The sequence below is a fragment of the Typopeltis vanoorti genome, chromosome 10 (assembly GCF_054136105.1).
Source record: "Typopeltis vanoorti isolate ZY-2024b chromosome 10, IOZ_Tvanoo_1.0, whole genome shotgun sequence".
NCBI lineage: Eukaryota > Metazoa > Arthropoda > Arachnida > Uropygi > Thelyphonidae > Typopeltis > Typopeltis vanoorti.
Window position 1 is genome coordinate 50,026,219 of NC_143558.1, and position 15,164 is coordinate 50,041,382.

A 15,164-nucleotide genomic window follows, 5' to 3' on the forward strand; every position below is an offset into this window, starting at 1 on the left:
CAGCTGACCTCATCAATCAAGGACTGACTCCAACCAAAGCCAGTAGAATGTTGAGATCAGATAAAACACCAATGCCACTGGTGTTGGTCGAAATCTCCAACACACAAAAAAGCATCTATGAGGTAACGGACATCTGTAAGCTTAAAATCACAACCGAACCTCTAAGGAAGAAGGCATCGGCAGGGCAGTGCCACAGATGCCAGAGGTTCGGGCATGCCCAAAAACTGTGCAGAGCTGCATATAGATGCCTAAAATGCGGTGAGGGTCATCAAACAAACTCCTGCACCAAACCCAGATCGACACCTGCCTGTTGTGCCAACTGTAGAGGACCACACCCCTCTAATTACAAGGGTTGCCTTTTCCATCCAAAAAGACCGTGGATCATTAAGAAGTAACCACGCTCCTCCAAGAAATGACACAATGCACATCCAAGCAGTTCGCCCTCCAGATCATATTTCCTCACATTCGAAAACACAGGAAGGCACTCGACCCTCAACCATGTCCAAATCATAAGCGAAGCAGAAGAACCCAGACTTCTCCATCGCAAGAGCGAATAAGCTCTAATCTCACATCAGCTTTAATCTCATCACTTGCAACAATGCTGCATGAATTTAGCAAAGCAAGCACTTCACCATCCTCCAGAAAAAGATTCTACCTAGAAACCCAATCCATATTAACAGCTCTCTATAATGTTTAAAAAATTTAAACCAAATTCTCTCATGATAACAGCATGGAATGCCAATGGCTTAACAAACAAAATTCTCGAGCTGCAAGAATTTGCAAAAAGATACAATCCAGACATAATCTTTATCAGTGAATCCCACCTCAGACCATCAAACAATCCAAAACTAAGAGGTTATATTTTATACAGGACAGACAGACTTAACTCTAGTGGAGGCGGAACAGCTATTTTTATCAAAAATTATATAAAAAAATAATTAATTAATTATTTTATTAAAAATTATTAATTATTTTTGATAAATTATTTTATCAAAAATTAATTATACAATCCTCCCAGTATTCCACTATTGACAGCAGACTTAGACTCCATCCTCGGCTCCACAGGTTCCATAATTATAGCTGGAGACCTTAACTCCAAACATACGGCCTGGTTCAGTTCGTCAATCAACACCAAAGGCCGTACCTTATACAACTACACATTACTCAACTCATCAATAGTAGCTGGACCCACTGAGCCCACCCACTACAGCCCATCAGGAAGTTCTGATGTATTAGACATAGTTATCCTCAGAAACATCAAATATCAATACCAGCTGGAGACAGTAGAAGAGCTTAACTCAGATCATAATCCCATCCTACTCAGGTTAGGACTTCAAGACCAGCTCTATCCCCATCATTCTTTCATACCATGGGACAAGCTTTCTAAGGTTCTTCCAATCCACATCGGTCCTCCCCCTGTCATTCGTAAAAAAGAAGAAATAGATCAAGCTGTAAACAATTTAACTAGGCAAATCAACACAGCAATAGCATCAGTCACTCAAACCACTGTCTTCCACGCTCCTGACTGGATCCCAGAAGAGATAATGGACCTGATCAGGGCCAAAAACATGGCCAGAAAGCGATATCACAACACCAGAGCCCCGCAGGACAAAGCAACCTTAAACACTTTGAACAGACAGATTCGAGAAGCCCTCCAGGTCCACAGGAACTCCAAATGGGAAACCAAACTGAAAGAAATCAACCCAGAAGATAACTCCATGTGGAAGTTTGTAAAATCTCTTCGTACCAAAAGACAACCACTTCCCCCTTTAAAGACCAATCTTGGAGTTGCACACACAGATGAAGAAAAAGTAGAAGCCCTAATTGACAATCTGGAAAATCAATGCAGCCCATCTTATGCAAACTTAAATATCAATCTTATTTACAAAGTTCATCGTAAAGTTAGAAATGCACTAAGTCAGCCTAAGGATGATTCAGAAACCATCACCCCCACATCTCCAACAGAAATAATAAATATCATTTCCCATCTGAAGAATAAAAAGGCCCCCGGCCCTGACGGCATTACCAATAGAATAATAAAGCTACTCCCACGGAAAGCCATAATTCATCTAGTTAATATTACCAATTCCATTTTAAGATTCCAATACTGTTCCTCTGATTGGAAAATCGCGGACATTATACCTCTGAAAAAACCTGGTAATAACCCACAACTTCCCCAAAGCTACGGGCCCATCAGTCTTCTTTCCTGTCTTGGCAAAGTAATAGAAAAGGTCATCCTATCAAGACTACAATCACCAGTGGACCAACAGAAAATAATCCCAAATGAGCAATTTGGGTTTCGCAAAGCTCACAACACGGTGCAACAAATTCACCGACTAACAGAACATATCACTCATGGCTTTAACTGGCACCTTCATACTGCTGCTGTATTTTTGGATGTTGCCAAGGCCTTTGATAAGGTCTGGCATCAAGGCCTTATCTTCAAACTAATTGAAAACAATATCCCAATTAAACTAATGAAACTCATATATTCATATATCAATGAAAGATATATGCAAGTAAAACTCAACGGAATTGTTTCTTCAAGGCGCAAAATCCTGGCGGGAGTACCTCAAAGTTCTCCTCTGGCCCCAATACTTTTAACAACTTACATGGCAGATATTCCTCTCAACACAAAAACAATTACTACGGCTCTTTATGCCGACGAAACCGCTAATCTAGCTAGATGGCTCAACCCTCACCTAGCAATCACTAGACTCCAAGGAAGTATCAATGAGCTAGCAAACTGGTTCACCAACTGGAGAATTCAAGTAAACCCCCTCAAAAGCTCAGCCATGATGTTTTCAAGAAGAAAGATCTGCAACAAAGAAGACATCCTGCTCTCTAGTCAAAAGATCTCATGGCAATCAGAGACCAAATTCCTTGGGGTATTGATGGATAAGAAACTCCTTTTCAACAAACAATCAATCTCATTTGCTCCAAATCTTCCAAAGTCATAGCTCAGCTCTACCCATTGATCAACCGCAAGAGCAAATTGAACCTACATAATAAATTGCTTCTTTACCGGATGGTAATACGTCCAGTCATCACCTACGCCTCACCAGCATGGAGTCACACTTCAAGATCAAACATTTCAAAATTACAGAGAATCCAAAACAAATGCCTTAGGATGATCCTGGATGCACCGTGGTTCATCGGAAATTCACCGAGAAACCGGCATTCCATACATCTCCTCCCTTCTTCGCGATCTTGCAGAAAAATTCTTCGTGAAGTCAAGTTCACATTAATCGTGCAAGCTGTCAACTACAATGAGACTGATTACTACAAACACCAAAGATCGAAGGCTATTCTTCTCTCAACTGATCATAGCTAACACTACTGCCCTCAGAGGGCGAGCTTAATTGCTCACAAATCTCCCATTCCCAAATAACTCTCATTACAGATAAAGGGGAATATGAAAAGCACTTGTGCTTCAGCCATCCTCTCAGTAACGTCAATGGTCTTAGTATCACCACCTCTGAGTCCGGTTCCCACTGACCAGATCCCTAAGTAAGGTTTCAATGCTGTAGCCAATAAAGTTCTAACTGAAGCTCGGCTATTGCTGTTATCCAGGTGGGGGGGTGAGTAATGGATGGCAATGCTGTAGCCCATGAGTTAACTGAGGCACGGCTGTTACTGTTACCCCCTTAGATGACATATGAGCAGTTCTGCTCGGTGGTGGGGTGAGCCTGCCACGGGGTAAAACCAATCGCTGAGAGTTCTTCTCAGTGACACTGTGAGAAGAACCCGTTCCATGTTACCGAGTGGAACAACGCTGAGTTTTGTTCCTTCGGATCGCTCATTGTTGGGTGATCTCACGAGTTTTTGGAGAGGTAACCCTGCACTTAATAAAGGGAAACCAGTCTGGGTAGTGACCCTTCCCATAATGCATAGCATTATACATGTCCGCAAGGAGATGTGCTTTGCATTATGGGATACTGAGGCAAGTGATGTGAAGTTTGTTACCTCTGCCACCAGTTGCCCCGAGTCCTTCAGGCGCAAACTTTGTTTGCTTACACTTGGATAAAGGATTAAACTAAACATATAATAATATAGCTATTTTAGATAAATTACGTATATATCTTTTGATATCTAATAGAACTTTGAGTAACTCTTGGGGTAACAAACACGTTCATACATGTACCATTGAATAAAAATCATAATAGCCTGGTAAAAATTTACTGAGGATATCAAAACCCAAATTTTATTAAAATCCTTCTGGCCACAGATGATCTATTAATATGTACAGATAGAGGATAATACGAATTTTGCAAAACATGCTTGGAACGAGATTAGATAATGTAAAGTAAGAAATATAAATACGTTAAGACAAGAATATTTTAATCTTTGCCAAATATTTCAGTCTGAAATTAACAGATTATCCTCAGTGGCTTGATAGGAACAGTTTTTACAAGGTGGAATATACAAACAAATGATCATTCAAAAGTAGAACGAGCCGCGTGATGTTACATTGCTAAGCACTAAAGAGAGGTAAATTTCATCAGTGATTAATAAATTATAGGTATTAATTCACAGTTTCATATAACAATCTTAATTTATAAATTCAATTAAAGATAACATTAAACTAATGTAGGAATTAAAGGTTCTCAATTAAAAAAAATATAAAAAAAAACTATTCAAACTCTGAATAGGCGTTCGAATTTATAGCGACATCTGTGTAGAAGGCGAGTCCTGGACCAGAGAACGTTGTGGCTTGTCTCTATCTCGTGTTGCGCCAATTCAAACGTATCGGATTTGTTGTGAAGAATGTACGATTGATGTTCTCCTATTCTTTTTTTCTATAGAGCATCTGGTTTGTCCAAAGTACGACAGATTGCAGTTACAATTGAACTTGATATACACCAGACAGCGACATAGTTGAGCTTTTATCTTTAGAAGATGGGAAATATGTGGATATTTTGTTAATAGGGATATAAATGGCTATTAAATCATATTTCTTCGGAATTCTTGAAATTGGCTCTGAAATCCCGGAAATATATGGAATTGGAACTCGACGTATTGATTCTTTGTTGTTCTGGATAGGATTGTAGGAATCGAACAGATGTTGTGTACTTTTTTTCGGAGAAGCCATTTAATTTCATGTGATGTTTGATAGCTGAACGTTCTTTCTGTAATTCGTGGGGAGTGAAGCAATTGGTTCTAGCTCGTCGAATTAAACTTTTTATAATTCCTGTTTTTTGATAAGGATTATGGGCAGATTGTTTGAGAATGTAACGTCCAGTAAAACTAGGTTTTCTGTATACTGTTGTTGTCGGAATACCTGAAGGTGAGCGGATGAGAAGGATGTCTAAAAAGGATAACTTGTCTTTTTTCAATATCCATGGTAAACTTAATACGAGGGTGTAGAGAATTGATTTTGGCTAAAAAGGATGGTAAGGAATCTGTTGTGTGGCCACACTGAAAAAATGTCGTCTATTCTATATATCTAACCCAGGGTATATAGATGAAAAAACGATGTTTTCCAGATGTTCCAAATAAAAATTGGCTAGAGCAGGTGAAAGTGGACTTCTCATGGCTGTTCCTTCCACTTTGTTGTAGAACTTGTTTTGATGCAAGAAATATCCAGAGTGCATCACGAAATCGAATAATTTTACAATATCTTGCGGGAAGATGCCAGCCAGTAAATGTAAGGTCTCTTTGAGAGGTACATTGGTAAATTGAGATTCTACATCGAAGCTCACCATAAGATCAATAGGTTGTAATGAGATATATTTTAATTTTTTTTAAGAAATCAGAAGAGTTTTTCAAAAAGAGCGTGATTTGCCTATATGTGATTTCAATAATTTCGCTAAATATTTGGCTATGCGGTAAGTAGGTGAATCAATACAGCCAACTATAGGATGGCGAGGAATGTCTGTTTTGTGAATTTTTGGAAGACCATAAAATCTAGGAGGTCTTGCAAAATCCGTTTTTAACCTTTCTATAGTGTCTGCATCTAAACTTATAACCTCATCTAGAAGGGAATTTAATTTCTTCAGTTGCCTGTTGGTTGGTTCGTGATCAAGTTCTTGGTATGTTGAGCGATCTCGAAGTAAAAGAGAAATTTTACTTCTGTAATTTGAGGAATCCATAATTACTGTCACTTTTCGTTTGTCTGATAACAAGGTGACTGTTACTTCTTAAGGAATGTAGTGCTTTCTTTTCAGAAGGAGATATGTTGGAAGGAGGAAGCTTGGCTTTAAGTAACGTAGAAGCAACTTCTAGGCGGAGAGAATTAGCTTTTTCACTGGAGAGATGACTTAGGTTCCTTTCGATGTTAACCAGGAAATCTAAATAAGGAACATCGAACGGAACCTGAGTTTTCAGATTTTTGACTGCAAACTCGTAAATAAACAATACTGGTAAGCAGAACATTCCGTCTGACCGGAAAAAAGCATCGGGTTACTACAAAATATTCGGAGGAGGGGGATGCTTTGCTTTCTAGAATTGATAGCCGTATTGTAAGTTCGTGGTATGTCGTTGAAATTTAAACGAAATAAAGGTAAATAATGAAACGAGCATTTTTTTTCCTTCGGACATTTCATACGTTCCATATATATCTCAGATTTTGCTTCTGAGAATAAGACGGAGTGAGCTAAGCCGAGCCTAGCTGATTGAAAAGTACGGAGGAAGAAATTTAGCTTCTTTTAAAGTAATAGAATGCATAAAATGCATAACAGCATGTTTGTTTCACAGGAATGTAGCTCATGTGCCGGCTTGCATGCATGCCTGCTTTCTCTCTTCACCCGCGCAGCTCGAATGCATCCGAATGTCATGAAGCAAGGAAACATTTTCAGTTTTCAGTCCTTTAAATTGTTTTCTGTCCAGAAATCGCTGGCCATGGGCGACAAGTTTGGAATGCTATAAGAATTGAAGTAAAATTCACATATTTACGTGTGGGGAAACGTATCTAAGTTGTTAATTTGACTCAGCGAACATTTTTCAATGCGAAATTATTAGTTGCCAAGTTGTTTTCATTCTTCGCTTTCATGGTGTTCCTAAATGGTGGCGTTTAAGTCGGGAAAAAAAAAAGATTAAAATTAAAGCTCAGTGGTGTTGAATATTAAAAAGTTGTAAGTGTTCTATAATTCTCCGTATGGCTCATTAAGGAAATGGAGATTCTAACGGGTGTTAAAAGCTGCAAAAATTGAGAAAGTTTCTCGTCCTTGAGTAGAGATTTCGTGCTGATCGAAATAGCCATTAGATATAACCTTGGAAAATAATGTTTTAAGCACGTGATATTTATTAAGAAAACGAATCCTTGGGCATCTTTATCTATAATCTCGCATAAAGAAACGTATAAACTCATTGTGCGTTTTAGTTTTCGTGTAACTTGAACGTTAATTGTCTTTAGACCGACCACTGCTACATTGCTTTCAGCACTTAAAGGCCGAAGGTCTACCGTTTATCATCTGCAAATAATCATCTGTTTTGTGACACAGAGAAACATGACCTACAGTCACGCTATGACATCGCTAGTGTATTGTTTGCTTGTTGGCTATTTTAGTAACCTTGTAAAATGCTTAGAGGCAACTTACTGCATTTTCGCTAACGACATCCTCCATCATACAAAGAGAAGAATGGTTGCTCATCTTGCCGTTGTTAAAAAAAAATCAGTTATTTAACAGAACCTTAAATCTATACGAATTGATTCTCTTAACTTTTAGTCTAGTCTTTCTATATCCAGATTTAGTAGTTGGATAAGAAAAATAGTCATATCGAACTACTATGCCTGGATGTTTTTATGTTTTAATAACAAAATAAAGTAATGTGAGGGCCTTCTTAGCTCACTATGTATAGACGATGCCCTTTGGTTGGAAAGACCCTGATTCCAGGTTTTTCTCTTGTAAACTTGGTTTTTTATCCCATAAAACAGGCAAACAGGCCAGAAGAACACACGCAGCATACAGCCTTAGTGGACAATGCAAATATATTTAGCTGCATTGTCTACTGTCATTAACAGTATCAGGTTCACTAGAAGCCAAGTTACTTGGTCGTGGCAAGCCACTGGGTCTAATAATAATAATATGATAAAATAATGTCTACAGTACCATACGTTAAGAACAGCTCTAAGTTCAGTTATGATGAATAGTAGTATAATACAGGAATGTTATTATTAAACCCTTATTTTTGGTATCCGGAGAGTTCATCGAATGAACAATTCATCGTACGGCAATTCGTCGAAAATGCAATTCATAGAAAAAACAATTCAACGAAAATTTTAACTTTTCGAAAATGTTATGATAAAAGTGATCTATTTAGAACAAATGCTGAACTGTGCAGAGTGAGAAAGCAATGCTACTTTAATAGGGAATAATTATAGAACAGTATGGTTTCTTATTGTCTTTCTTGTCCGATAAACTGTTTCGTGTCTGTTTTATGGGACTGATTTGCCTGTTTCCTGGAGGAAAAGCCCAGCCTACGCAGGCTCCATTATTATTACTGTTACTAGTAGTAATATGCGATTTCAATACAGTAATTATTATGGGATGAATAAAATTCATCTCATAATAATTCTATTTGAATTATTATGGGATGAATAAAAGTTCCAAATAGCGAATCTGAATCAGATTTGCTATTTGAAACTTTTACAAGAAAATGTCGAACCGTTTCAGTTTTCAGTTCAGCTATATTCGTGGCAACAAAGAAATAACGTGTCCAAATTATGTATTACAATAACTCTCTGACATAGCGGAATTAATAGAAAATGTCGGTACAAGAAGCTGTCTGCAAGGTTCAGTTTTTGTTCTAAATGACTCATTTTCATCATAACATTTTCGAAAAAAATTTTCGAAATGATATTAGCAATTCCTCTTTGGCTGGATCAATTTAATGAAATTTTAGTTAACATTTTCGGTGAATTGCATTTTCGACGAATTGTCGTTCGATGAATTGTCTTTCGATTAACTGTTTTTTTAGATGAATTTTCATGGAACCCTTATTTTTATGACTGCAATCATTTCTTTATTTGTTTATACATTTGTTGTTTAATTTTTTTCCAAAAGCAACAAATCGGTATCTTTTATTTTCATAATGCTACAGATATATTCTTCAATGCACTTCGCCCAAGCATATATTTGTTCTCTGGATTTCTTAGGCTTAACCCTAATATACCTCAGTAATTCAAGTTTAAAACATGTATGAACTGTATCATTAAGATTTCAAGTTCCTTTCATACAAATGTTCATTAAATCATGAAAATTATATACTGCAAATATGTTTGTTGATAAGCGGAATTTTCCAGAGGACACTAAACCGTTCCATCTCCCAATGCGGCGTCTTTGTACGTCTTCTTATATCATCCTTGACAGTATCCAAATCCAGAGGTTTTTTTTTTATAGCAAAAGTTGAGATCTACCATTAGGTACGCATTCGGATAGAGCTACTAGTGGGAGATTTAAGTGTGGTATATCTCGTATAGTAGTAATAATAATAATCCCGTTCCATGTTGCATTTTTCGTGTTAAGCTCAATGGCTTATCATAGCCAAGCGACTTGGCATCTCAGAAATATGATTAGTGCTTTGATAGGGATGTTAATCCTATCTGCAATTGTTGGTTGTGTCTGTAAGCTGCGTGTTTCTTCTGACGGGTTTGTCTTCACTGTTCTTCACGTCCTAGACTGGATTCGAACCCAAGTCTTTCCATCCGAAGAGCTTCGTCGATATTGACTGAGCTACGGAGGCTTCTATAATGATGATGAATAAGACTTCCCAATTGTTCTCTCATACTGCCAGTTGATTTCATTTTAATCTTCACTTTCATCTAAGAAAAACGTTTATCCTAGCTTCTTCAGGTAACGATGCAAAAATTATTTTCTTACCTTGTACATTTTCATTTGTTCTGAATAGTAATATATAAAGAATTCTTATTCGGTTTCGTATAAGAAGTAAGTTTTTTTTTTAATCATCAATAGCGAATCAGCATTTACTCTAAAACACATACAGAAAGTTTAGTTTAGAATACGTTATCTTTTTTTCTTAAGGCATCTTATAAAGTTTCATATTCTGTTTGACAAAAGTAGTGAGCTAGTAGATAGTTGGATAAGTAAGGAATGCCAACCTGGTGGGATTAAAAACATACTATTGAAGTTAAGAGGGGTTTGTATTATTTATTATGAATTGACAGAAATTTGAATCCTATTAACGATTACAAATTTATTATATAACTTTTGAATTCACTTAAAAATATAGTAAGTAAAAGAGAGGGAGAGAGAATAAAACACCAAAGGTAAGTAAAAAAGAAGAACATGAACAAAACTGTTCTTGTCAGGCAATACGCATATATGAAATGGAAGTTTGATGCATATTGTGACATCCTCTGTACTTTCTTCTTTTCAAAAGGAAGAAAAAAGAAAAATCTGCGATTGTTCCTTTATAATTAAGTAAGCTTGGATATGTTTCTTAAATACATTTTAGCTTGAATATGCTAAAATGTATCTAAAAAGGTACATCGTTCTTTTTCCTTTCATACTGGAAAGAAAAATGAGATTCAAACTAGACTTGCATTTTTAATTAGTCAAGCCAACCATGATATTATTCCAGGCAATTTATTGAACAAAACCGGAGCAATACAACTTAACTTTTTTTTTCAGGGGAAAGAACTTAAGGCATTCTTTTTTTTTACGTTACATCAATTTCAGATAATCCCAATACCTACAGAAATCAACAACAAAAAACGATATCTTCAGTTAACAGTAATTACACTTCCGATCGGGTAGATGCGAATAAAGAAAGTTCTGATACTTCTGGACACTTTGTTGGAGAGATCAAAGTAAAAGCGAACAGCTTTGGCTGTCATGTGAAGAACTGCAACGAAAATGGAAGAGCGTGATTAGTTAGATGCAGCGAAATGCCACTAAGACGGTGGCACTTTAAGAATGTGACCACCTAAAGTCCTTAAACATTCTGATGCTGACCCCGATGCTTTTAGCTTCTCTTTAATTACATCCAGCAGACATTTCGGTGAACGCATTTTCTTCTCTAGATACAAATTTATGGCTAAGGTAAATACTCGGCCAGGAATTCTACTGGAGGATTACATAGATTACTGTTATTCAAGGGGAAATTAACTGCACATCGCTTACCATGGAAGTTCATTTAAAGGCCATCATTGCGTACTGAATTCTATAACATCCTTAATGAGCTAGACGATCTTAAGAAATTAGTCGAATGATACTGAAACGAATATGCAGTAAATAACAGGCTAATTGATTTATCTCAACACAACGTACACGCTTCGACTGTCTGCCTGAAATGTCCTATTAATGCTCTGTTACAAGAAATAGCCATTAAGAACGTCATTTAACATTTAATTCACGTTCAGGTTTGCACAAAAGTAGCACTAGAGGTTGCAAAGTGCACAGAAATAATGAATAATTTTGTTACATAAATTGTTGAATCTAGACATGGCTAACCATAAGAGGAGTTGCTCCAGGGTTGGGGACAAACAGTAGTTCTTTATTCAATACTGGCATGCTCATATAGAAAATTGATAAGATATCATGTAATTTTATTTATATAATATGCATTTATATAAAGTCACTCTTTTATTTATCCTATTTCTATGTTCCATAAAGTCTTTTTTTTTTATCTGTCTCTCTCTCTCTCTCTATATTGTATTTCTATTTTTCCCCATAATTGCTTTCGGCTATCTCTTTTTGAACATAGGTAAAATTGATTGCCAGTCTTTGTATCTATCTTGTTTCTTTTTTATATCTATATCCATTTTTTTCGATATTTTTTCCATATAAGGTCACTGTTTCATTATTTTCCGTGTGCGAATATCATGATATGAAACGTTTCAAGTTGTATGGTATATTTTTTTATAAATTAGAAAATATTTGAAATTATTTCGTTAATTATAATTAATTAAATTTAAATAATTAATTTTCAAAAACAGGTAATAATTTATATAAATAGGCAACACGCTGTAAGACTTTTTATATCACAAATGAGAAAATGAATCTTCGAATCCGAAGATTAACTTAAAAGTAGATACTCTGTTCGGTACATATAACAAAGAATTGGCTGACTGTCACAATACTGATATTTTCCTGTGTTTCTATTATTGTTGTTGCCTAATTTTTTCCCCCGAATTAGTTAATATTTTGGCAACGCAATCACGAAAGAGGGAACAAACTTCTAGATCAGTTACTTTTCCTAGACTTATTTTGACTTATTTTATTAGTTGACTTATTTCCAGAACAGTTATGTAACAGATGATACTTAATATTGCAAATAATAAAGTATGTTACTTTATTATTTGCAATATGAAGTATCACATGTTTTTTTTTAATTTTTCAATCATTTTCAAAATTGTTTCTTTGTGTTTAATTATTATAGCATGTGTTAACCTTGCTGTAAATTTAGTTAACATATAAGAGAAATGTAAAAAATAGTTACAGCTATAGTAAAGAAAACATTTCTTTGGAAGAAAAAAGGAAAGTAAAAATCAGTCAGAAAAAAAAAAAAATTAAAACCATGTCAACCTTTTTCCAATTTCTTGAGTATTTCAAAGAAATAGTGTATAGATTCTCCGTTCTAAAAAAAAACACATAGTGAATGTTTTTATTCAGTTCTCGCCTCTGCCACGAACACATCTGAAGTCTTGTGGTTTCTCTCGTTTGCATACATCTGGCAACCAGCAGAAGGGTTACTGGAAAGACACAAAGCAGGACAAAGAGGAGACATTGGATGCCTTTTCAGATTACAATGTCCTGGTATTGTACAGGAGAAAATAGATGCAGGGAATCCATTTGAATGTGAAGAAAATGCCGAAGATTCTATGACAATAAAAACGCTTTCCTTGTGTCGCTGATATATTTTTCTGATATATTATTCATGGTATTATAATTTCTTCTCATTTTTTGACGTTGCTTTTTCATCTTTATCCTCTACTATTCACAGCCTACCCCATTTTACCGTTGAATATTTTAGCTGTTTACTTTTCTACATTTTTTTTAATTTCTTGCGTACCCTTCTTTACTTCTTTGCGATATTACTTATTCATTTTGAGCAATATTCCGTAATTTAGCATCCGTTCTTCACTGAGAAACATCCCCACATAAGATGGAAGCAAGTTAGTCTTCTTTAGGGAGATTTTTTATTCTTTTGTTCTTCATTTTCTGCGTATTATTATTCGCGAAAGTTATTTTCTTTGTAAATTAATGATGCTTATAGCGGATTGTTGTAGATGTATTCCCATACACACATTTTCTCTCTCTCTCTCTCTCTCTCTCTCTCCAACGCAATACGGAGTGAGCTACCTTCTCAGTTATTTGAATTTCGCAGTACGAAGCCTTTGTAGGAAATCAGACGATATGTTTACATATCAGGCGACATTTCCATTAAAGTGAATTATGTTGCTTAGGTTATAGGTTATCTTGGAGAAAGAAAAAGATCAGAGGAGCCGCGGGAATTGAAATACGAATGTCTTCTGTTTTTCTGATTAACAACACAATACAAATAATACTGCCAAGATGCAGTCTGTTGTCATGTTCTATTGCGTTCTTTTCTACCCTTGCAACCAGCAACATGCTTACCCTGTCACTATTAATGCACGGCTAACTGAGTACTTGGAGGAGTGTACAACAACATCCCGTTTCTTTCATTTGCCAAGTGATCTAAGGGAATATTGTGGCGATTTTATGCATGCACTTTTACTTTATTTGACTCTACTCTTTCTTTTTTTTCTGTTCTGGGTTCTTAGAGGAAATTGCAGTGTTTTTTTTTTCCTTTTGGATATGCCGACAAAAGGATGCCCTCTCATTTCCACTTCCTTTTGTAAAAACATAACAGGAAAGGAAAAAAAAAAAAAAAACACCTGCGTAGTATGGTGTTAGGGTAAACAGCGATGTTCATATAAAAGCTTTTTAGATTTGACTATCTCTGTCCTAATGTTAATTTTCAACCAATCAATGATATTCTTCGATTCAAACTGTTGCAGATGTTAATTTAAATACAGAAGATTTTTTTTCTTTTTTTTGTAATTTCAATTCTGCTCTTCAGAACGTAAAGTTTAGTCAGTGTCATATGCAACTGGTAAGGATTTTCATTTCTTAAAACGCACGCAGTTAATAATAATAATGCGATGATATAGCCGTATTTGCTTCGGAAATGATTTAATTAACTAATTAGTCCAGCAAAAGACTCAAAAAAAATAGAATCAGAAATCATGAACGTGGATCTGGAATGTATTTTATTATTCACTGTATTTATTTCCGGTAGTGAAAACAAGATAACCGCGTCTTCGTTCCATCATGAACTGATTTAATTTCATACATGCATTTTCAGATTTTCAGTCTTCTTTGCATGTATTTCTACACTTTACATGAATATATGGTGGGATGTTAGGTGTTCTGTTTCTCTTACCAACTCCCCCCCACCCCCAACACACACACTTTTGGCGTAGAGGCGAAAACGTTTCTCTCTCATAGTTACGTATACTAAAAGTTTATCCATTTTGCGCTCTCACATCATTCTATGGAATCATCGGTATCGACGATAATGACATACGTTCTGATAACAAAATACACTAATTTTAACTTGAAACTGTTTAAAGAAAAATATAACGGAACATTGAATATTAGAAAATTAATGTCTTTTTTTTTTGTTTCTTTATTTACCGGAGAGCTTTGGTAAGTTAAATACATGAAATATATATTTACATGAAACATAATAAACGCTCTTTGGGGAAGTGAGTACAAAATAAACTGTATGATGGTTTTTTTTTTTATTTTTTTTTATTCATACTGCTTGATAAAGCCAAATGCGTTTTCCTAAAATTAGCCCTAAAGAACTTCCAGGAATGAGGTGGAGAAATGATGATAATTATTGCTCGCGATGAAAATGAAGTTGTGGAACAGCACCGACTCACAACATTGAACCACAGGTATATAATAACCTTGATCCTTCGAATATATTATATTCAAAGGGTAATTATTTCTGGAATACGAAAAATAAAGAAACATTATAATTTAATTATATATTATTAGTGTGCATTACTATAAGATATAAAAAATCTACTATCGGCGTTTTGTTCTCTCAAAGGGAGTAGGCAGACCTCCTTTAGCCCTGACTTTTTTTGGAAAATGATTGCCGTCTTCACTGAACCTTTGTGATTGAAGATGACGAAAACCATACAACTGTGTTCATCACAGTTAAAT

General features: G+C 35.7%; 1 protein-coding gene across 1 annotated transcript in view; it reads left to right on the forward strand.

Annotated features, from left to right (window-relative positions):
- Positions 1–15,164, forward strand: part of LOC150102409 (calpain-B-like) — a 913,019-nt gene that overhangs the window by 598,849 nt on the left and 299,006 nt on the right. The window contains exon 3 of the mRNA XM_090399770.1: positions 5,912–5,928. Coding sequence (XP_090255896.1) covers positions 5,912–5,928 — 17 coding nt within the window. The remainder of the gene's footprint in view (positions 1–5,911; positions 5,929–15,164) is intronic.